Source organism: Bufo gargarizans, chromosome 2 (assembly GCF_014858855.1).
Source record: "Bufo gargarizans isolate SCDJY-AF-19 chromosome 2, ASM1485885v1, whole genome shotgun sequence".
Classification (NCBI taxonomy): domain Eukaryota; kingdom Metazoa; phylum Chordata; class Amphibia; order Anura; family Bufonidae; genus Bufo; species Bufo gargarizans.
Window position 1 is genome coordinate 94,434,115 of NC_058081.1, and position 15,025 is coordinate 94,449,139.

Sequence of the window (15,025 nt, forward strand, 5' to 3'; positions counted from 1 at the left end):
GAGGGCACTACAGGGGGCATATGTAAAGAGGGCACTATGGGGCGCATTATATGTAAAGAGGACTCTACAGGGGGCATTATCTGTAAAGAGGCCACTACTAGGAATATTATATATAAACTGGGCACTACAGGGGGCATAGGAGTCATATGTAAAGAGGCCACCACTAGGGGCATTATATATAAAAAGGGCACTACAGGGGGCATATGTAAATAGGCCACTACAGGGCGCATTATATGTAAAGAGGGCACTATGCGGGGAATCTGTAAAAAGGGAACTACGGGAGGGGGCATTATATGTAAAGAGGCCAATACTGAGAGCATTATATGTAAAGAGGACACTGCGGAGGGCATTACATGTACAGAGGCCACTACGGGGGGAATTATATGTAAAGGAGTCCCTACTAGGGGGGCATTATGTGTAAAGATGCCACTACTGGGGTCACTATATGTAAAGAGGGCACTACTCAGTGGGATTATATACACTCACCTAAAGAATTATTAGGAACACCATACTAATACGGTGTTTGGACCAACTTTTGCCTTCAGAACTGCCTTAATTCTACGTGGCATTGATTCAACAAGGTGCTGATAGCATTCTTTAGAAACGTTGGCCCATATTGATAGGATAGCATCTTGCAGTTGATGGAGATTTGAGGGATGCACATCCAGGGCACGAAGCTCCCGTTCCACCACATCCCAAAGATGCTCTATTGGGTTGAGATCTGGTGACTGTGGGGGCCATTTTAGTACAGTGAACTCATTGTCATGTTCAAGAAACCAATTTGAAATTATTTGAGTTTTGTGACATGGTGCATTATCCTGCTGGAAGTAGCCATCAGAGGATGGGTACATGGTGGTCATGAAGGGATGGACATGGTCAGAAACAATGCTCAGGTAGCCCGTGGCATTTAAACGATGGCCAATTGGCACTAAGGGGCCTAAAGTGTGCCCAGAAAACATCCCCCACACCATTACACCACCCCCACCAGCCTGCACAGTGGTAACAAGGCATGATGGATACATGTTCTCATTCTGTTTACGCCAAATTTGGACTCTACCATTTGAATGTCTCAACAGAAATCGAGACTCATCAGACCAGGCAACATTTTTCCAGTCTACAACAGTCCAATTTTGGTGAGCTCGTGCAAATTGTAGCCTCTTTTTCCTATTTGTAGTGGAGATAAGTGGTACCCGGTGGGGTCTTCTGCTGTTGTAGCCCACCTTTCTTTCCCATTCTGACATTCAGTTTGGAGTTCAGGAGATTGTCTTGACCAGGACCACAACCCTACATGCATTGAAGCAACTGCCATGTGATTGGTTGACTAGATAATCGCATTAATGAGAAATAGAACAGGTGTTCCTAATAATTCTTTAGGTGAGTGTATACAGATGGCATTATGTAAAGACGGCACTACTGGGAGGCACTATATATACAGATGGCACTACTGGGGCCATTACGTGTGCATAGGGCACTACTAGGGACATTATATCTACTGGGAACTAAATGGAAGTTACTCCTGAGTGGTACAGGGGTCTCAATGGGAATGATTACTGAGCGGGGGCAAAAAAGGAGGTATTATTACTAATTACATGTGTTCTGTGTGTTCAATTGTGTAGCACTGAGGGAAAAAAAAAATGCGACTCCAGTCAGAGGAGATGTCACCTGTAAGTCACTGACTGGTGGCCTTAATCACCACTGAGTGGGGTCCCCTTAACAGGATTATCAGATCGGCGGGGTCTCACTCTTAGCACCACCACCAGTCAGCTGTTTGAAGAGATCACGGTGCTCCTATTAGTGTTCTCTTCACAGTTTACCTGTTCGCCATCGGACAGCGGAGAGCAGTGGGGCGTGGTTCTATAAAAAGGTGTGTATCCATAGGTTAGGGGCGCAATACTTGGCTTACCCCGGGTACTGGCAACCCACACCATGCCACTGATAGCAGGTATAGTATTGAGGGTAGCAGCAGAATAGCAATGTTAGGGCACCAGGAGGTGGAGAATGATGGAAAAGTGAGGTGATAAGACGCGGCTGAAAAAATGTGTCATGGCGGCCTGATGTTCAAAATGGACAAGATAAGGAAAGAGAATGTCTTCATCAGAGGAGACATCACTGGATGTAAGAGGTATTGTCACCACCAGACATCTGAGAAGCTCTGTCAGACTATATTCAGAACCTCCTGCTTGAGGTTCCTTTTGTTTTGCTTTTGTTTTCTCATCTCGTTAGCCTCTCTCAGCTGTCATGTAGTTGCACTGATTGCATCCCTTTAAATCCCTTCCCATACTGCATCACTTTGCGGTTTATACAACTTCTTGGAGTGTGTGCATGCTGGATGCTACTACTGAGTCTTCTACAGATAAGTTTTGTTTCATTCATTTGTGTTTTCCTGTTTGCTGGATCCCAGGTGACCCTGACTCCCTCCGTATCAAGTGTAGGGAGCCGGTGGTCGTGTCCCCTCACTATTATAGGGTGTTCAGGTGTTATACAGTCGAGGAACGAGGATATGCGATCATCTACCATTGAGATTTTTGCATAGGCTGAGCAGTTAGGGAGAGAGCCAGGTCTGTTGCAGGGCTTACCCTTTGGTTCCTTAGTTTTGGATCCAGTCAGTCGGATCTTCATTTTGTGTCTTCTAGTTTTCTGTACACCTTCCGTGACAGGTATGTAATCTTCTCCTGTATGTTACCTACATAATGCTATATGTAATGTCCATCCACATATGTCTTTAACAGTAGGACTAGTATGGAGGGGTGGTATTGAGAATTTCGCATTTGGCACAGGAGGGGTAGCGGGGATGTAAAGTTAGACTGTACAGTGTATAGGTGTGTCAGATTTATATTATAGCATCAGCCACTGTGAGATCTGGTGTAGTATGATCAGGGGCAGACTGGGAACTTAAAGTGGCCCAGGGGAAAAAAAACTAAAAGAGGCCCCAAGTTGTAGTCGAGTCCAAATTGACAGAAGGTGGGGAAACACAAGTAGGCAGGGAAAACAGAAGTAGGCCGGGCCAGGAATACCATAGTACAGCACAAAATACCGCCCCAGCAAAACCAAATACCACAGTGCAGAATACTTTCTTCTGCCAGACAGATGTATAAGTCCCTGATGCTCCTGGCATTAATTAATGCTGAGAGCATCAGATTGTTATGTACCTGGCCAGCAGCCATGAGGAGGGCTTGGGCCGCCCCCTAATATTGGCCCACCAGGATATTTCCCTGTAGGGTCTATGGTCAGTCCGCCCCAGAGTATAAGTCTGTCTAAACTCACACTGTCTTACATTTAGACTGTATAATGTAATTATGAGAAACCACATAGATGGACTTGGCATACCTTTCCCAAATAACCTTTGGCAGTGTTTATTGTAATCATAGCAGTTTTTCTTGTAGCAGACAGACTGTCCATCATTACAAGGAGAGCCATCCTGGTGATATACATCTGTAGGGCAAGTGCTGGATTTACCATCGCAATACTCTGCAAGGTCACACTCTGTGCTGGGCAATCTGCATACAGTCCCTGCAGCCACAAACTGAAAAAAATGGTGATATGATACACAAAATTATCTATCCACTCGTATTCTGCTGGAATTTCAAGGGCTTGTTTGATCTAAGACGTTGGTGGCACATCGCTAGGATATGTCACCAATGTTGGATAGGTGTGGGTCCCACCTATCTCTGAAAATAACTGAGCAAATGGTGGCTGCGAATGCGTGGCTCACTTTGAGAGTCCTGTTCTGGGGATAGGTGCAGATGCCAGAGGTGGGACTCGCACCTATATGGCATTGGTGGCATATTCTAGTGATATGCGACCAATGTCTGAGATGAAACAGCCCTTTTAAGAAAATGTAATCCTTGCTTTTAAAGAGGTTGTTGAGCCCTTACTAAGTGATAGCCAATTCTCATGGCCATCACTAGATGATTTGATGAGCACCTGTGTAAGGAGGGTGGTTGGGGACTGCTGGTGGCCCTTGTGATGCTTGGGGGGGCCCAGGTTTTTGCCCCTCCGTCACCACTTCTTTACCCCCAAGTGCTGGCCCTTCCCAGGCGCTTAGGCTAGGCCTGTAGGAAGGGGTTAATAGTAAAACAGAGCTGGCCCCTCCCCTCCCCTCTTTTAGATGAGGCTGTGTTGACCCTCCCACAGGGTATATATGCCCCCAGCTTCCTGGTTCTGGCCTCTTGGTCCATGGAAGATCCTGGTCCCACCCTCCCGCCTAATTCTAACTATTTTTGGTGTGGCATAGAGCAATTTGGGGTTTCGGTTATTCACCTGTTGCTCTCTTGATCTGACATACTGTTCTCTGTCTTTTGTAGTACAGCGATTGTGTTATGGTTTCTTGGAAGTCACAGCTGGTGGTATCAAATACAGTTCTGAATAGATGGAGAAGGTCAGATGGCAGACTTGCCAGCTGGGAGTCCAGTGGCTGGCTTACCGCTCCATATGGTCAGTGGTACGAGCCGTTTTAAAACTCGTAGATTTGATGTTTTACAATTAATAAATAAAAGCTGTTGCATAGGTTGAAGGGGGAGGGGGTATGTAAGGATGGGCCAGCAGGGTGGGTATTGGCATCTACCAGCAGTCAGCAGGGATCAAACACCCCACACCCCTGCCAATCATCTGTTTGTGAGAAACTCAGTTTCCAAAACTACACAGCTCCATCAACCGTATGCCCAAACAGCTGATGGTGGTGGTGGTGTGGGCCGTGGGGTGTTGGATGTGATGGCCTATCCTGAGGATAGTGCAGTGTCCTGGTGTCACGCCCTGCCCTGTGAGAGGCTTGAGAAGATCTGACAGACTTGCTACACGTGAGTCTATCTGACAGATTGTTCTGTTTCTCTTTGTTGTTGTTTTGGGCAGGATCCCACCTCCCCACAGGTTCTGCTCATTAGCTATTTAGTGGTGCTATTTATACCCGCCTCTCACTTTAGCCCTTGCGGTTTATATTTGCTTCTGGAGTTCTCACCTGGTGTTTGGTGGATCTCCTGCTCCCCATCCGTCTTAAGCTAAGTCCTACTCCTTCCCTTTTATTGTGTGTTCTGGCTAGGCCTCAGGAAGACGCTGGTTTCTGCACCAAGGGCTAGGAACCAGTCGTCTGATCTCCAGCTCCCTAGCTTAGGGTTTGTTACCATTTCAGCTAGGCTTAGGTTCCATTGCATGAGCACTTCCACCTTAAATGGAACCTGTTACCTGGATTTTGGGTATAGAGCTGAGGGCATGGGTTGCTAGATGGCCGCTAGCACATCCGCAATATCCAGTCCCCATAGCTCTGTGTGCTTTTATTGTGCCCAAAAAATGGATTTGATACATATGTAAATTAACCTGAGATGAGTCAGAGCTTGAAAATATGACTCTTCTCTGGTCACACAAGTAAGATATGACTCGTTTATGTTAATTTGCATAAAAGGCAGGAAGTAGGGATGAGCGAACTTGAACTGTATAGTTCGGGTTCGTGCCGAATTTTGGGGTGTCCGTGACACGGACCCGAACCCGGACATTTTCGTAAAAGTCCGGGTTCGGGTTCGGTGTTCGTCGCTTTGTTGGCGCTTTTTGACGCTTTGTTGGCGCTTTTTGAAAGGCTGCAAAGCAGCCAATCAACAAGCGTCATACTACTTTCCCCAAGATGCCATCACAGCCATGCCTACTATTGGCATGGCTGTGATTGGCCAGAGCACCATGTGACCCAGCCTCTATTTAAGCTGGAGTCACATAGCGCCGCCCGTCACTCTGCTCTGATTAGCGTAGGGAGAGGTTGCGGCTGCGACAGTAGGGCGAGATTAGGCAGATTAACTCCTCCAAAGGACTTGATTATTGACCGATCTGCAGCTGTGGGTCATTGAGCTGCTGATACTCAATTGCTCACTGTTTTTAGGCTGCCCAGACCGTTTGTCAGTCACTTTTTTCTGGGGTGATCGGCGGCCATTTTGTGTCTTGTGGTGCGCCAGCACAAGCTGCGACCAAGTGCATTTAACCCTCAGTGGTGTGGTTGTTTTTTGGCTAAAGCCTACATCAGGGTGAAGCTGTCACACCAAGTGCATTTAACCAGCAATAGTCTGTTTATTTTTTGGCCATATACTACATCAGGGGCAAGCTGCGCCTGTCACCAAGTGCATTTAACCCTCAATGGTGTGGTTGTTTTTTGGCTAAAGCCTACATCAGGGTGAAGCTGTCACACCAAGTGCATTTAACCAGCAATAGTCTGTTTATTTTTTGGCCATATACTACATCAGGGGCAAGCTGCGCCCGTCACCAAGTAGATTTAACCCTAAGTAGTGTGGTTGGTCAAGCTGTCACACCAAGTGCATTTAACCAGCAATAGTCTGTTCATTTTTTGGCCATATACTACATCAGGGGCAAGCTGCGCCTGTCACCAAGTGCATTTAACCCTCAGTAGTGTGGTTGGTCAAGCTGTCACACCAAGTGCATTTAACCAGCAATAGTGTGGTTATTTTTTGGCCATATCCCAGTCTAATTCTGTCAGTAAATCTATACCTGTCACCCAGCGCCTAAATACTAGGCCTCAAATTTATATCCCGCTAATCTGTCATTACCGCTGTATTGTTGTGGCTGGGCAAGTCATTTAGTGTCCATCAAAGCACATTTTTTGTTCTTGGTTGAAATACAATTCCCAATTTAGCAATTTCCTAATTTAGTGGTTTCTGCTGTATCAGAGCTATTTGAAATCTATCCCTAAAAGGGTATATAATATTCAAGGTGCACATAGGGTCATTCAGAATAACTTCACACACACGCTACTGTGCATTTCCAAGTCTAATTCTGTCAGTAAATCTATACCTGTCACCCAGCGCCTAAATACTAGGCCTCAAATTTATATCCCGCTAAATCTGTCGTTACTGCTGTACTGTTCTGGCTGGGCAAGTTATTTAGTGTCCGTCAAAGCACATTTTTTGTTCTGGGTTGAAATACAATTCCCAATTTAGCAATTTCCTAATTTAGTGGTTTCTGCTGTATCAGGCCTACTTTAAATACATCCCTAAAAGGGTATATAATATTCAAGGTGCACATAGGGTCATTCAGAATAACTTCACACACACGCTACTGTGCATTTCCAAGTCTAATTCTGTCAGTAAATCTATACCTGTCACCCAGCGCCTAAATACTAGGCCTCAAATTTATATTCAGCTGAATTTGAATACAATACATTGGGCCAAATAATATTTTTGTTGTTGTGGTGAACGATAACAATGAGGAAAACATCTAGTAAGGGACGCGGACGTGGACATGGTCGTGGTGGTGTTAGTGGACCCTCTGGTGCTGGGAGAGGACGTGGCCGTTCTGCCACATCCACACGTCCTAGTGTACCAACTACCTCATGTCCCAGTAGCCGCCAGAATTTACAGCGATATATGGTGGGGCCCAATGCCGTTCTAAGGATGGTAAGGCCTGAGCAGGTACAGGCATTAGTCAATTGGGTGGCCGACAGTGGATCCAGCACGTTCACATTATCTCCCACCCAGTCTTCTGCAGAAAGCGCACAGATGGTGCCTGAAAACCAACCCCATCAGTCTGTCACATCACCCCCATGCATATCAGGGAAACTGTCTGAGCCTCAAGTTATGCAGCAGTCTCTTATGCTGTTTGAAGACTCTGCTGGCAGGGTTTCCCAAGGGCATCCACCTAGCCCTTCCCCAGCGGTGGAAGACATAGACTGCACTGACGCACAACCACTTATGTTTCCTGATGATGAGGACATGGGAATACCACCTCAGCATGTCTCTGATGATGACGAAACACAGGTGCCAACTGCTGCGTCTTTCTGCAGTGTGCAGACTGAACAGGAGGTCAGGGATCAAGACTGGGTGGAAGACGATGCAGGGGACGATGAGGTCCTAGACCCCACATGGAATGAAGGTCGTGCCACTGACTTTCACAGTTCGGAGGAAGAGGCAGTGGTGAGACCGAGCCAACAGCGTAGCAAAAGAGGGAGCAGTGGGCAAAAGCAGAACACCCGCCGCCAAGAGAATCCGCCTGCTACTGACCGCCGCCATCTTGGACCGAGCACCCCAAAGGCAGCTTCAAGGAGTTCCCTGGCATGGCACTTCTTCAAACAATGTGCTGACGACAAGACCCGAGTGGTTTGCACGCTGTGCCATCAGAGCCTGAAGCGAGGCATTAACGTTCTGAACCTGAGCACAACCTGCATGACCAGGCACCTGCATGCAAAGCATGAACTGCAGTGGAGTAAACACCTTAAAAACAAGGAAGTCGCTCAGGCTCCCCCTGCTACCTCTTCTGCTGCTGCCGCCTCGGCCTCTTCTGCTGCTGCCGCCTCGGCCTCTTCCTCCGCCTCTGGAGGAACGTTGGCACCTGCCGCCCAGCAAACAGGGGATCTACCACCAACACCACCACCACCTCCGTCACCAAGCGTCTCAACCATGTCACACGGCAGCGTTCAGCTCTCCATCTCACAAACATTTGAGAGAAAGCGTAAATTCCCACCTAGCCAGCCTCGATCCCTGGCCCTGAATGCCAGCATTTCTAAACTACTGGCCTATGAAATGCTGTCATTTAGGCTGGTGGACACAGACAGCTTCAAACAGCTCATGTCGCTTGCTGTCCCACAGTATGTTGTTCCCAGCCGCCACTACTTCTCCAAGAGAGCCGTGCCTTCCCTGCACAACCAAGTATCCGATAAAATCAAGTGTGCACTGCGCAACGCCATCTGTAGCAAGGTCCACCTAACCACAGATACGTGGACCAGTAAGCACGGCCAGGGACGCTATATCTCCCTAACTGCACACTGGGTAAATGTAGTGGCAGCTGGGCCCCAGGCGGAGAGCTGTTTGGCGCACGTCCTTCCGCCGCCAAGGATCGCAGGGCAACATTCTTTGCCTCCTGTTGCCACCTCCTCCTTCTCGGCTTCCTCCTCCTCTTCTTCCACCTGCTCATCCAGCCACACACCTTCACCACCAACTTCAGCACAGCCCGGGGTAAACGTCAGCAGGCCATTCTGAAACTCATGTTTGGGGCACAGGCCCCACACCGCACAGGAGTTGTGGCGGGGTATAGAACAACAGACCGACGAGTGGTTGCTGCCGGTGAGCCTCAAGCCCAGCCTGGTGGTGTGCGATAATGGGCGAAATCTCGTTGCAGCTCTGGGACTAGCCGCTTTGACGCACATCCCTTGCCTGGCGCATGTGCTGAATTTGGTGGTGCAGAAGTTCATTCACAACTACCCCGACATGTCAGAGCTGCTACATAAAGTGCGGGCCGTCTGTTCGCGCTTCCGGCGTTCACATCCTGCCGCTGCTCGCCTGTCTGCGCTACAGCGTAACCTCGGCCTTCCCGCTCACCGCCTCATATGCGACGTGCCCACCAGGTGGAACTCCACCTTGCACATGCTGGACAGACTGTGCGAGCAGCAGCAGGCCATAGTGGAGTTTCAGCTGCAGCACGCACGGGTCAGTCGCACTGCGGAACAGCACCACTTCACCACCAATGACTGGGCCTCCATGCGAGACCTGTGTGCCCTGTTGCGCTGTTTCGAGTACTCCACCAACATGGCCAGTGGCGATGACGCCGTTATCAGCGTTACAATACCACTTCTATGTCTCCTTGAGAAAACACTTAGGGCGATGATGGAAGAGGAGGTGGCCCAGTAGGAGGAGGAAGAGGGGTCATTTTTAGCACTTTCAGGCCAGTCTCTTTGAAGTGACTCAGAGGGAGGTTTTTTGCAACAGCAGAGGCCAGGTACAAATGTGGCCAGCCAGGGCCCACTACTGGAGGACGAGGAGGACGAGGATGAGGAGGAGGTGGAGGAGGATGAGGATGAAGCATGGTCACAGCGGGGTGGCACCCAACGCAGCTCGGGCCCATCACTGGTGCGTGGCTGGGGGGAAAGGCAGGAAGATGACGATACGCCTCCCACAGAGGACAGCTTGTCCTTACCCCTGGGCAGCCTGGCACACATGAGCGACTACATGCTGCAGTGCCTGCGCAACGACAGCAGAGTTGCCCACATTTTAACGTGTGCGGACTACTAGGTTGCCACCCTGCTGGATCCACGCTACAAAGACAATGTGCCCATCTTACTTCCTGCACTGGAGCGTGATAGGAAGATGCGCGAGTACAAGCGCACATTGGTAGACGCGCTACTTAGAGCATTCCCAAATGTCACAGGGGAACAAGTGGAAGCCCAAGGCCAAGGCAGAGGAGGAGCAAGAGGTCGCCAAGGCAGCTGTGTCACGGCCAGCTCCTCTGAGGGCAGGGTTAGCATGGCAGAGATGTGGAAAAGTTTTGTCAACACGCCACAGCTAACTGCACCACCACCTGATACGCAACGTGTTAGCAGGAGGCAACATTTCACTAACATGGTGGAACAGTACGTGTGCACACCCCTCCACGTACTGACTGATGGTTCGGCCCCATTCAACTTATGGGTCTCTAAATTGTCCACGTGGCCAGAGCTAGCCTTTTATGCCTTGGAGGTGTTGGCCTGCCCGGCGGCCAGCGTTTTGTCTGAACGTGTATTCAGCACGGCAGGGGGCGTCATTACAGACAAACGCAGCCGCCTGTCTACAGCCAATGTGGACAAGCTGACGTTCATAAAAATGAACCAGGCATGGATCCCACAGGACCTGTCCGTCCCTTGTCCAGATTAGACATTAACTACCTCCCCTTAACCATATATTATTGTACTCCAGGGCACTTCCTCAGTCAATCCTATTTTCATTTTCATTTTACCATTATATTGCGAGGCTACCCAAAGTTGAATGAACCTCTCCTCTGTCTGGGTGCCGGGGCCTAAATATATGCCAATAGACTGTTCCAGTGTTGGGTGACGTGAAGCCTGATTCTCTGCTATGACATGCAGACTAATTCTCTGCTGACATGAAGCCAGATCCTCTGTTACGGGACCTCTCTCCTCTGCCTGGGTGCTGGGCCTAAATACCTGACAATGGACTGTTGCAGTGGTGGCTGACGTGAAGCCTGATTTTCTGCTATGATATGAAGACTGATTCTCTGCTGACATGAAGCCAGATTGTCTGTTACGGGACCTCTCTCCTCTGCCTGGGTGCTGGGCCTAAATATCTGACAATGGACTGTTGCATTGGTGGCTGACGTGAAGCCTGATTCTCTGCTATGATATGAAGACTGATTCTCTGCTGACATTAAAGCCAGATTGTCTGTTACGGGACCTCTCTCCTCTGCCTGGGTGCTGGGCCTAAATATTTGACAATGGACTGTTGCATTGGTGGCTGACGTGAAGCCTGATTCTCTGCTATGATATGAAGACTGATTCTCTGCTGACATGAAGCCAGATTGTCTGTTACGGGACCTCTCTGCCTGGGTGCTGGGCCTAAATTTATGAAAATGGACTGTTGCAGTGGTGGGTGACGTGAAGCCTGATTCTCTGCTATGACATGAAGACTGATTCCCTGCTGACATGAAGCCAGATTGTCTGTTACAGGACCTCTCTCCTCTGCCTGGGTGCTGGGCCTAAATTTATGAAAATGGACTGTTACAGTGGTGGGTGACGTGAAGCCTGATTCTCTGCTATGACATGAAGACTGATTCTCTGCTGACATGAAGCCAGATTGTCTGTTACGGGACCTCTCTCCTCTGCCTGGGTGCTGGGCCTAAATTTATGAAAATGGACTGTTGCATTGGTGGCTGACGTGAAGCCTGATTCTCTGCTATGATATGAAGACTGATTCTCTGCTGACATGAAGCCAGATTGTCTGTTACGGGACCTCTCTCCTCTGCCTGGGTGCTGGGCCTAAATATCTGACAATGGACTGTTGCATTGGTGGCTGACGTGAAGCCTGATTCTCTGCTATGATATGAAGACTGATTCTCTGCTGACATAAAGCCAGATTGTCTGTTACGGGACCTCTCTCCTCTGCCTGGGTGCTGGGCCTAAATTTATGAAAATGGACTGTTGCAGTGGTGGGTGACGTGAAGCCTGATTCTCTGCTATGACATGAAGACTGATTCTCTGCTGACATGAAGCCAGATTGTCTGTTACGGGACCTCTCTCCTCTGCCTGGGTGCTGGGCCTAAATTTATGAAAATGGACTGTTGCATTGGTGGCTGACGTGAAGCCTGATTTTCTGCTATGATATGAAGACTGATTCCCTGCTGACATGAAGCCAGATTGTCTGTTACGGGACCTCTCTCCTCTGCCTGGGTGCTGGGCCTAAGTTTATGAAAATGGACTGTTACAGTGGTGGGTGACGTGAAGCCTGATTCTCTGCTATGACATGAAGACTGATTCTCTGCTGACATGAAGCCAGATTGTCTGTTACGGGACCTCTCTCCTCTGCCTGGGTGCTGGGCCTACATTTATGAAAATGGACTGTTGCATTGGTGGCTGACGTGAAGCCTGATTCTCTGCTATGATATGAAGACTGATTCTCTGCTGACATGAAGCCAGATTGTCTGTTACGGGACCTCTCTCCTCTGCCTGGGTGCTGGGCCTAAATATCTGACAATGGACTGTTGCATTGGTGGCTGACGTGAAGCCTGATTCTCTGCTATGATATGAAGACTGATTCTCTGCTGACATAAAGCCAGATTGTCTGTTACGGGACCTCTCTCCTCTGCCTGGGTGCTGGGCCTAAATTTATGGAAATGGACTGTTGCAGTGGTGGGTGACGTGAAGCCTGATTCTCTGCTATGACATGAAGACTGATTCTCTGCTGACATGAAGCCAGATTGTCTGTTACGGGACCTCTCTTCTCTGCCTGGGTGCTGGGCCTAAATTTATGAAAATGGACTGTTGCAGTGGTGGCTGACGTGAAGCCTGATTCTCTGCTATGATATAAAGACTGATTCTCTGCTGACATGAAGCCAGATTGTCTGTTATGGGACCTCTCTCCTCTGCCTGGGTGCTGGGCCTAAATATCTGACAATGGACTGTTGCATTGGTGGCTGACGTGAAGCCTGATTCTCTGCTATGATATGAAGACTGATTCTCTGCTGACATGAAGCCAGATTGTCTGTTACGGGACCTCTCTCCTCTGCCTGGGTGCTGGGCCTAAATTTATGAAAATGGACTGTTGCAGTGGTGGGTGACGTGAAGCCTGATTCTCTGCTATGACATGAAGACTGATTCTCTGCTGACATGAAGCCAGATTGTCTGTTACGGGACCTCTCTCCTCTGCCTGGGTGCTGGGCCTAAATTTATGAAAATGGACTGTTGCATTGGTGGCTGACGTGAAGCCTGATTTTCTGCTATGATATGAAGACTGATTCTCTGCTGACATGAAGCCAGATTGTCTGTTACGGGACCTCTCTCCTCTGCCTGGGTGCTGGGCCTAAATTTATGAAAATTGACTGTTACAGTGGTGGGTGACGTGAAGCCTGATTCTCTGCTATGACATGAAGACTGATTCTCTGCTGATATGAAGCCAGATTGTCTGTTACGGGACCTCTCTCCTCTGCCTGGGTGCTGGGCCTAAATTTATGAAAATGGACTGTTGCATTGGTGGCTGACGTGAAGCCTGATTCTCTGCTATGATATGAAGACTGATTCTCTGCTGACATGAAGCCAGATTGTCTGTTATGGGACCTCTCTCCTCTGCCTGGGTGCCGGGCCTAAATATCTGACAATGGACTGTTGCATTGGTGGCTGACGTGAAGCCTGATTCTCTGCTATGATATGAAGACTGATTCTCTGCTGACATGAAGCCAGATTGTCTGTTACGGGACCTCTCTCCTCTGCCTGGGTGCTGGGCCTAAATTTATGAAAATGGACTGTTGCAGTGGTGGGTGACGTGAAGCCTGATTCTCTGCTATGACATGAAGACTGATTCTCTGCTGACATGAAGCCAGATTCTCTGTTACGGGACCTCTCTCCTCTGCCTGGGTGCTGGGCCTAAATATCTGACAATGGACTGTTGCATTGGTGGCTGACGTGAAGCCTGATTCTCTGCTATGATATGAAGACTGATTCTCTGCTGACATGAAGCCAGATTGTCTGTTACGGGACCTCTCTCCTCTGCCTGGGTGCTGGGCCTAAATTTATGAAAATGGACTGTTGCAGTGGTGGGTGACGTGAAGCCTGATTCTCTGCTATGACATGAAGACTGATTCTCTGCTGACATGAAGCCAGATTGTCTGTTACGGGACCTCTCTCCTCTGCCTGGGTGCTGGGCCTAAATTTATGAAAATGGACTGTTACAGTGGTGGGTGACGTGAAGCCTGATTCTCTGCTATGACATGAAGACTGATTCTCTGCTGACATGAAGCCAGATTGTCTGTTACGGGACCTCTCTCCTCTGCCTGGGTGCTGGGCCTAAATTTATGAAAATGGACTGTTGCATTGGTGGCTGACGTGAAGCCTGATTCTCTGCTATGATATGAAGACTGATTCTCTGCTGACATGAAGCCAGATTGTCTGTTACGGGACCTCTCTCCTCTGCCTGGGTGCTGGGCCTAAATGTATGAAAATGGACTGTTGCAGTGGTGGGTGACGTGAAGCCTGATTCTCTGCTATGACATGAAGACTGATTCTCTGCTGACATGAAGCCTGATTGTCTGTTACGGGACCTCTCTCCTCTGCCTGGGTGTGGGCCTAAATTTATGAAAATGGACTGTTACAGTGGTGGGTGACGTGAAGCCTGATTCTCTGCTATGACATGAAGACTGATTCTCTGCTGACATGAAGCCAGATTGTCTGTTACGGGACCTCTCTCCTCTGCCTGGGTGCTGGGCCTAAATTTATGAAAATGGACTGTTGCATTGGTGGCTGACGTGAAGCCTGATTTTCTGCTATGATATGAAGACTGATTCTCTGCTGACATGAAGCCAGATTGTCTGTTACGGGACCTCTCTCCTCTGCCTGGGTGCTGGGCCTAAATTTATGAAAATGGACTGTTACAGTGGTGGGTGACGTGAAGCCTGATTCTCTGCTATGACATGAGGACTGATTCTCTGCTGATATGAAGCCAGATTGTCTGTTACGGGACCTCTCTCCTCTGCCTGGGTGCTGGGCCTAAATTTATGAAAATGGACTGTTGCATTGGTGGCTGACGTGAAGCCTGATTCTTGCTATGATATGAAGACTGATTCT

At 48.8% G+C, this 15,025-nt stretch overlaps 1 protein-coding gene across 1 annotated transcript in view; it reads right to left on the bottom strand.

Moving 5' to 3' along the window:
- LOC122925669 (disintegrin and metalloproteinase domain-containing protein 9-like) overlaps positions 1-15,025 on the bottom strand; it is an 87,423-nt gene that overhangs the window by 19,668 nt on the left and 52,730 nt on the right. Inside the window, exon 14 of the mRNA XM_044277016.1 lies at positions 3,328-3,523. Coding sequence (XP_044132951.1) covers positions 3,328-3,523 — 196 coding nt within the window. The remainder of the gene's footprint in view (positions 1-3,327; positions 3,524-15,025) is intronic.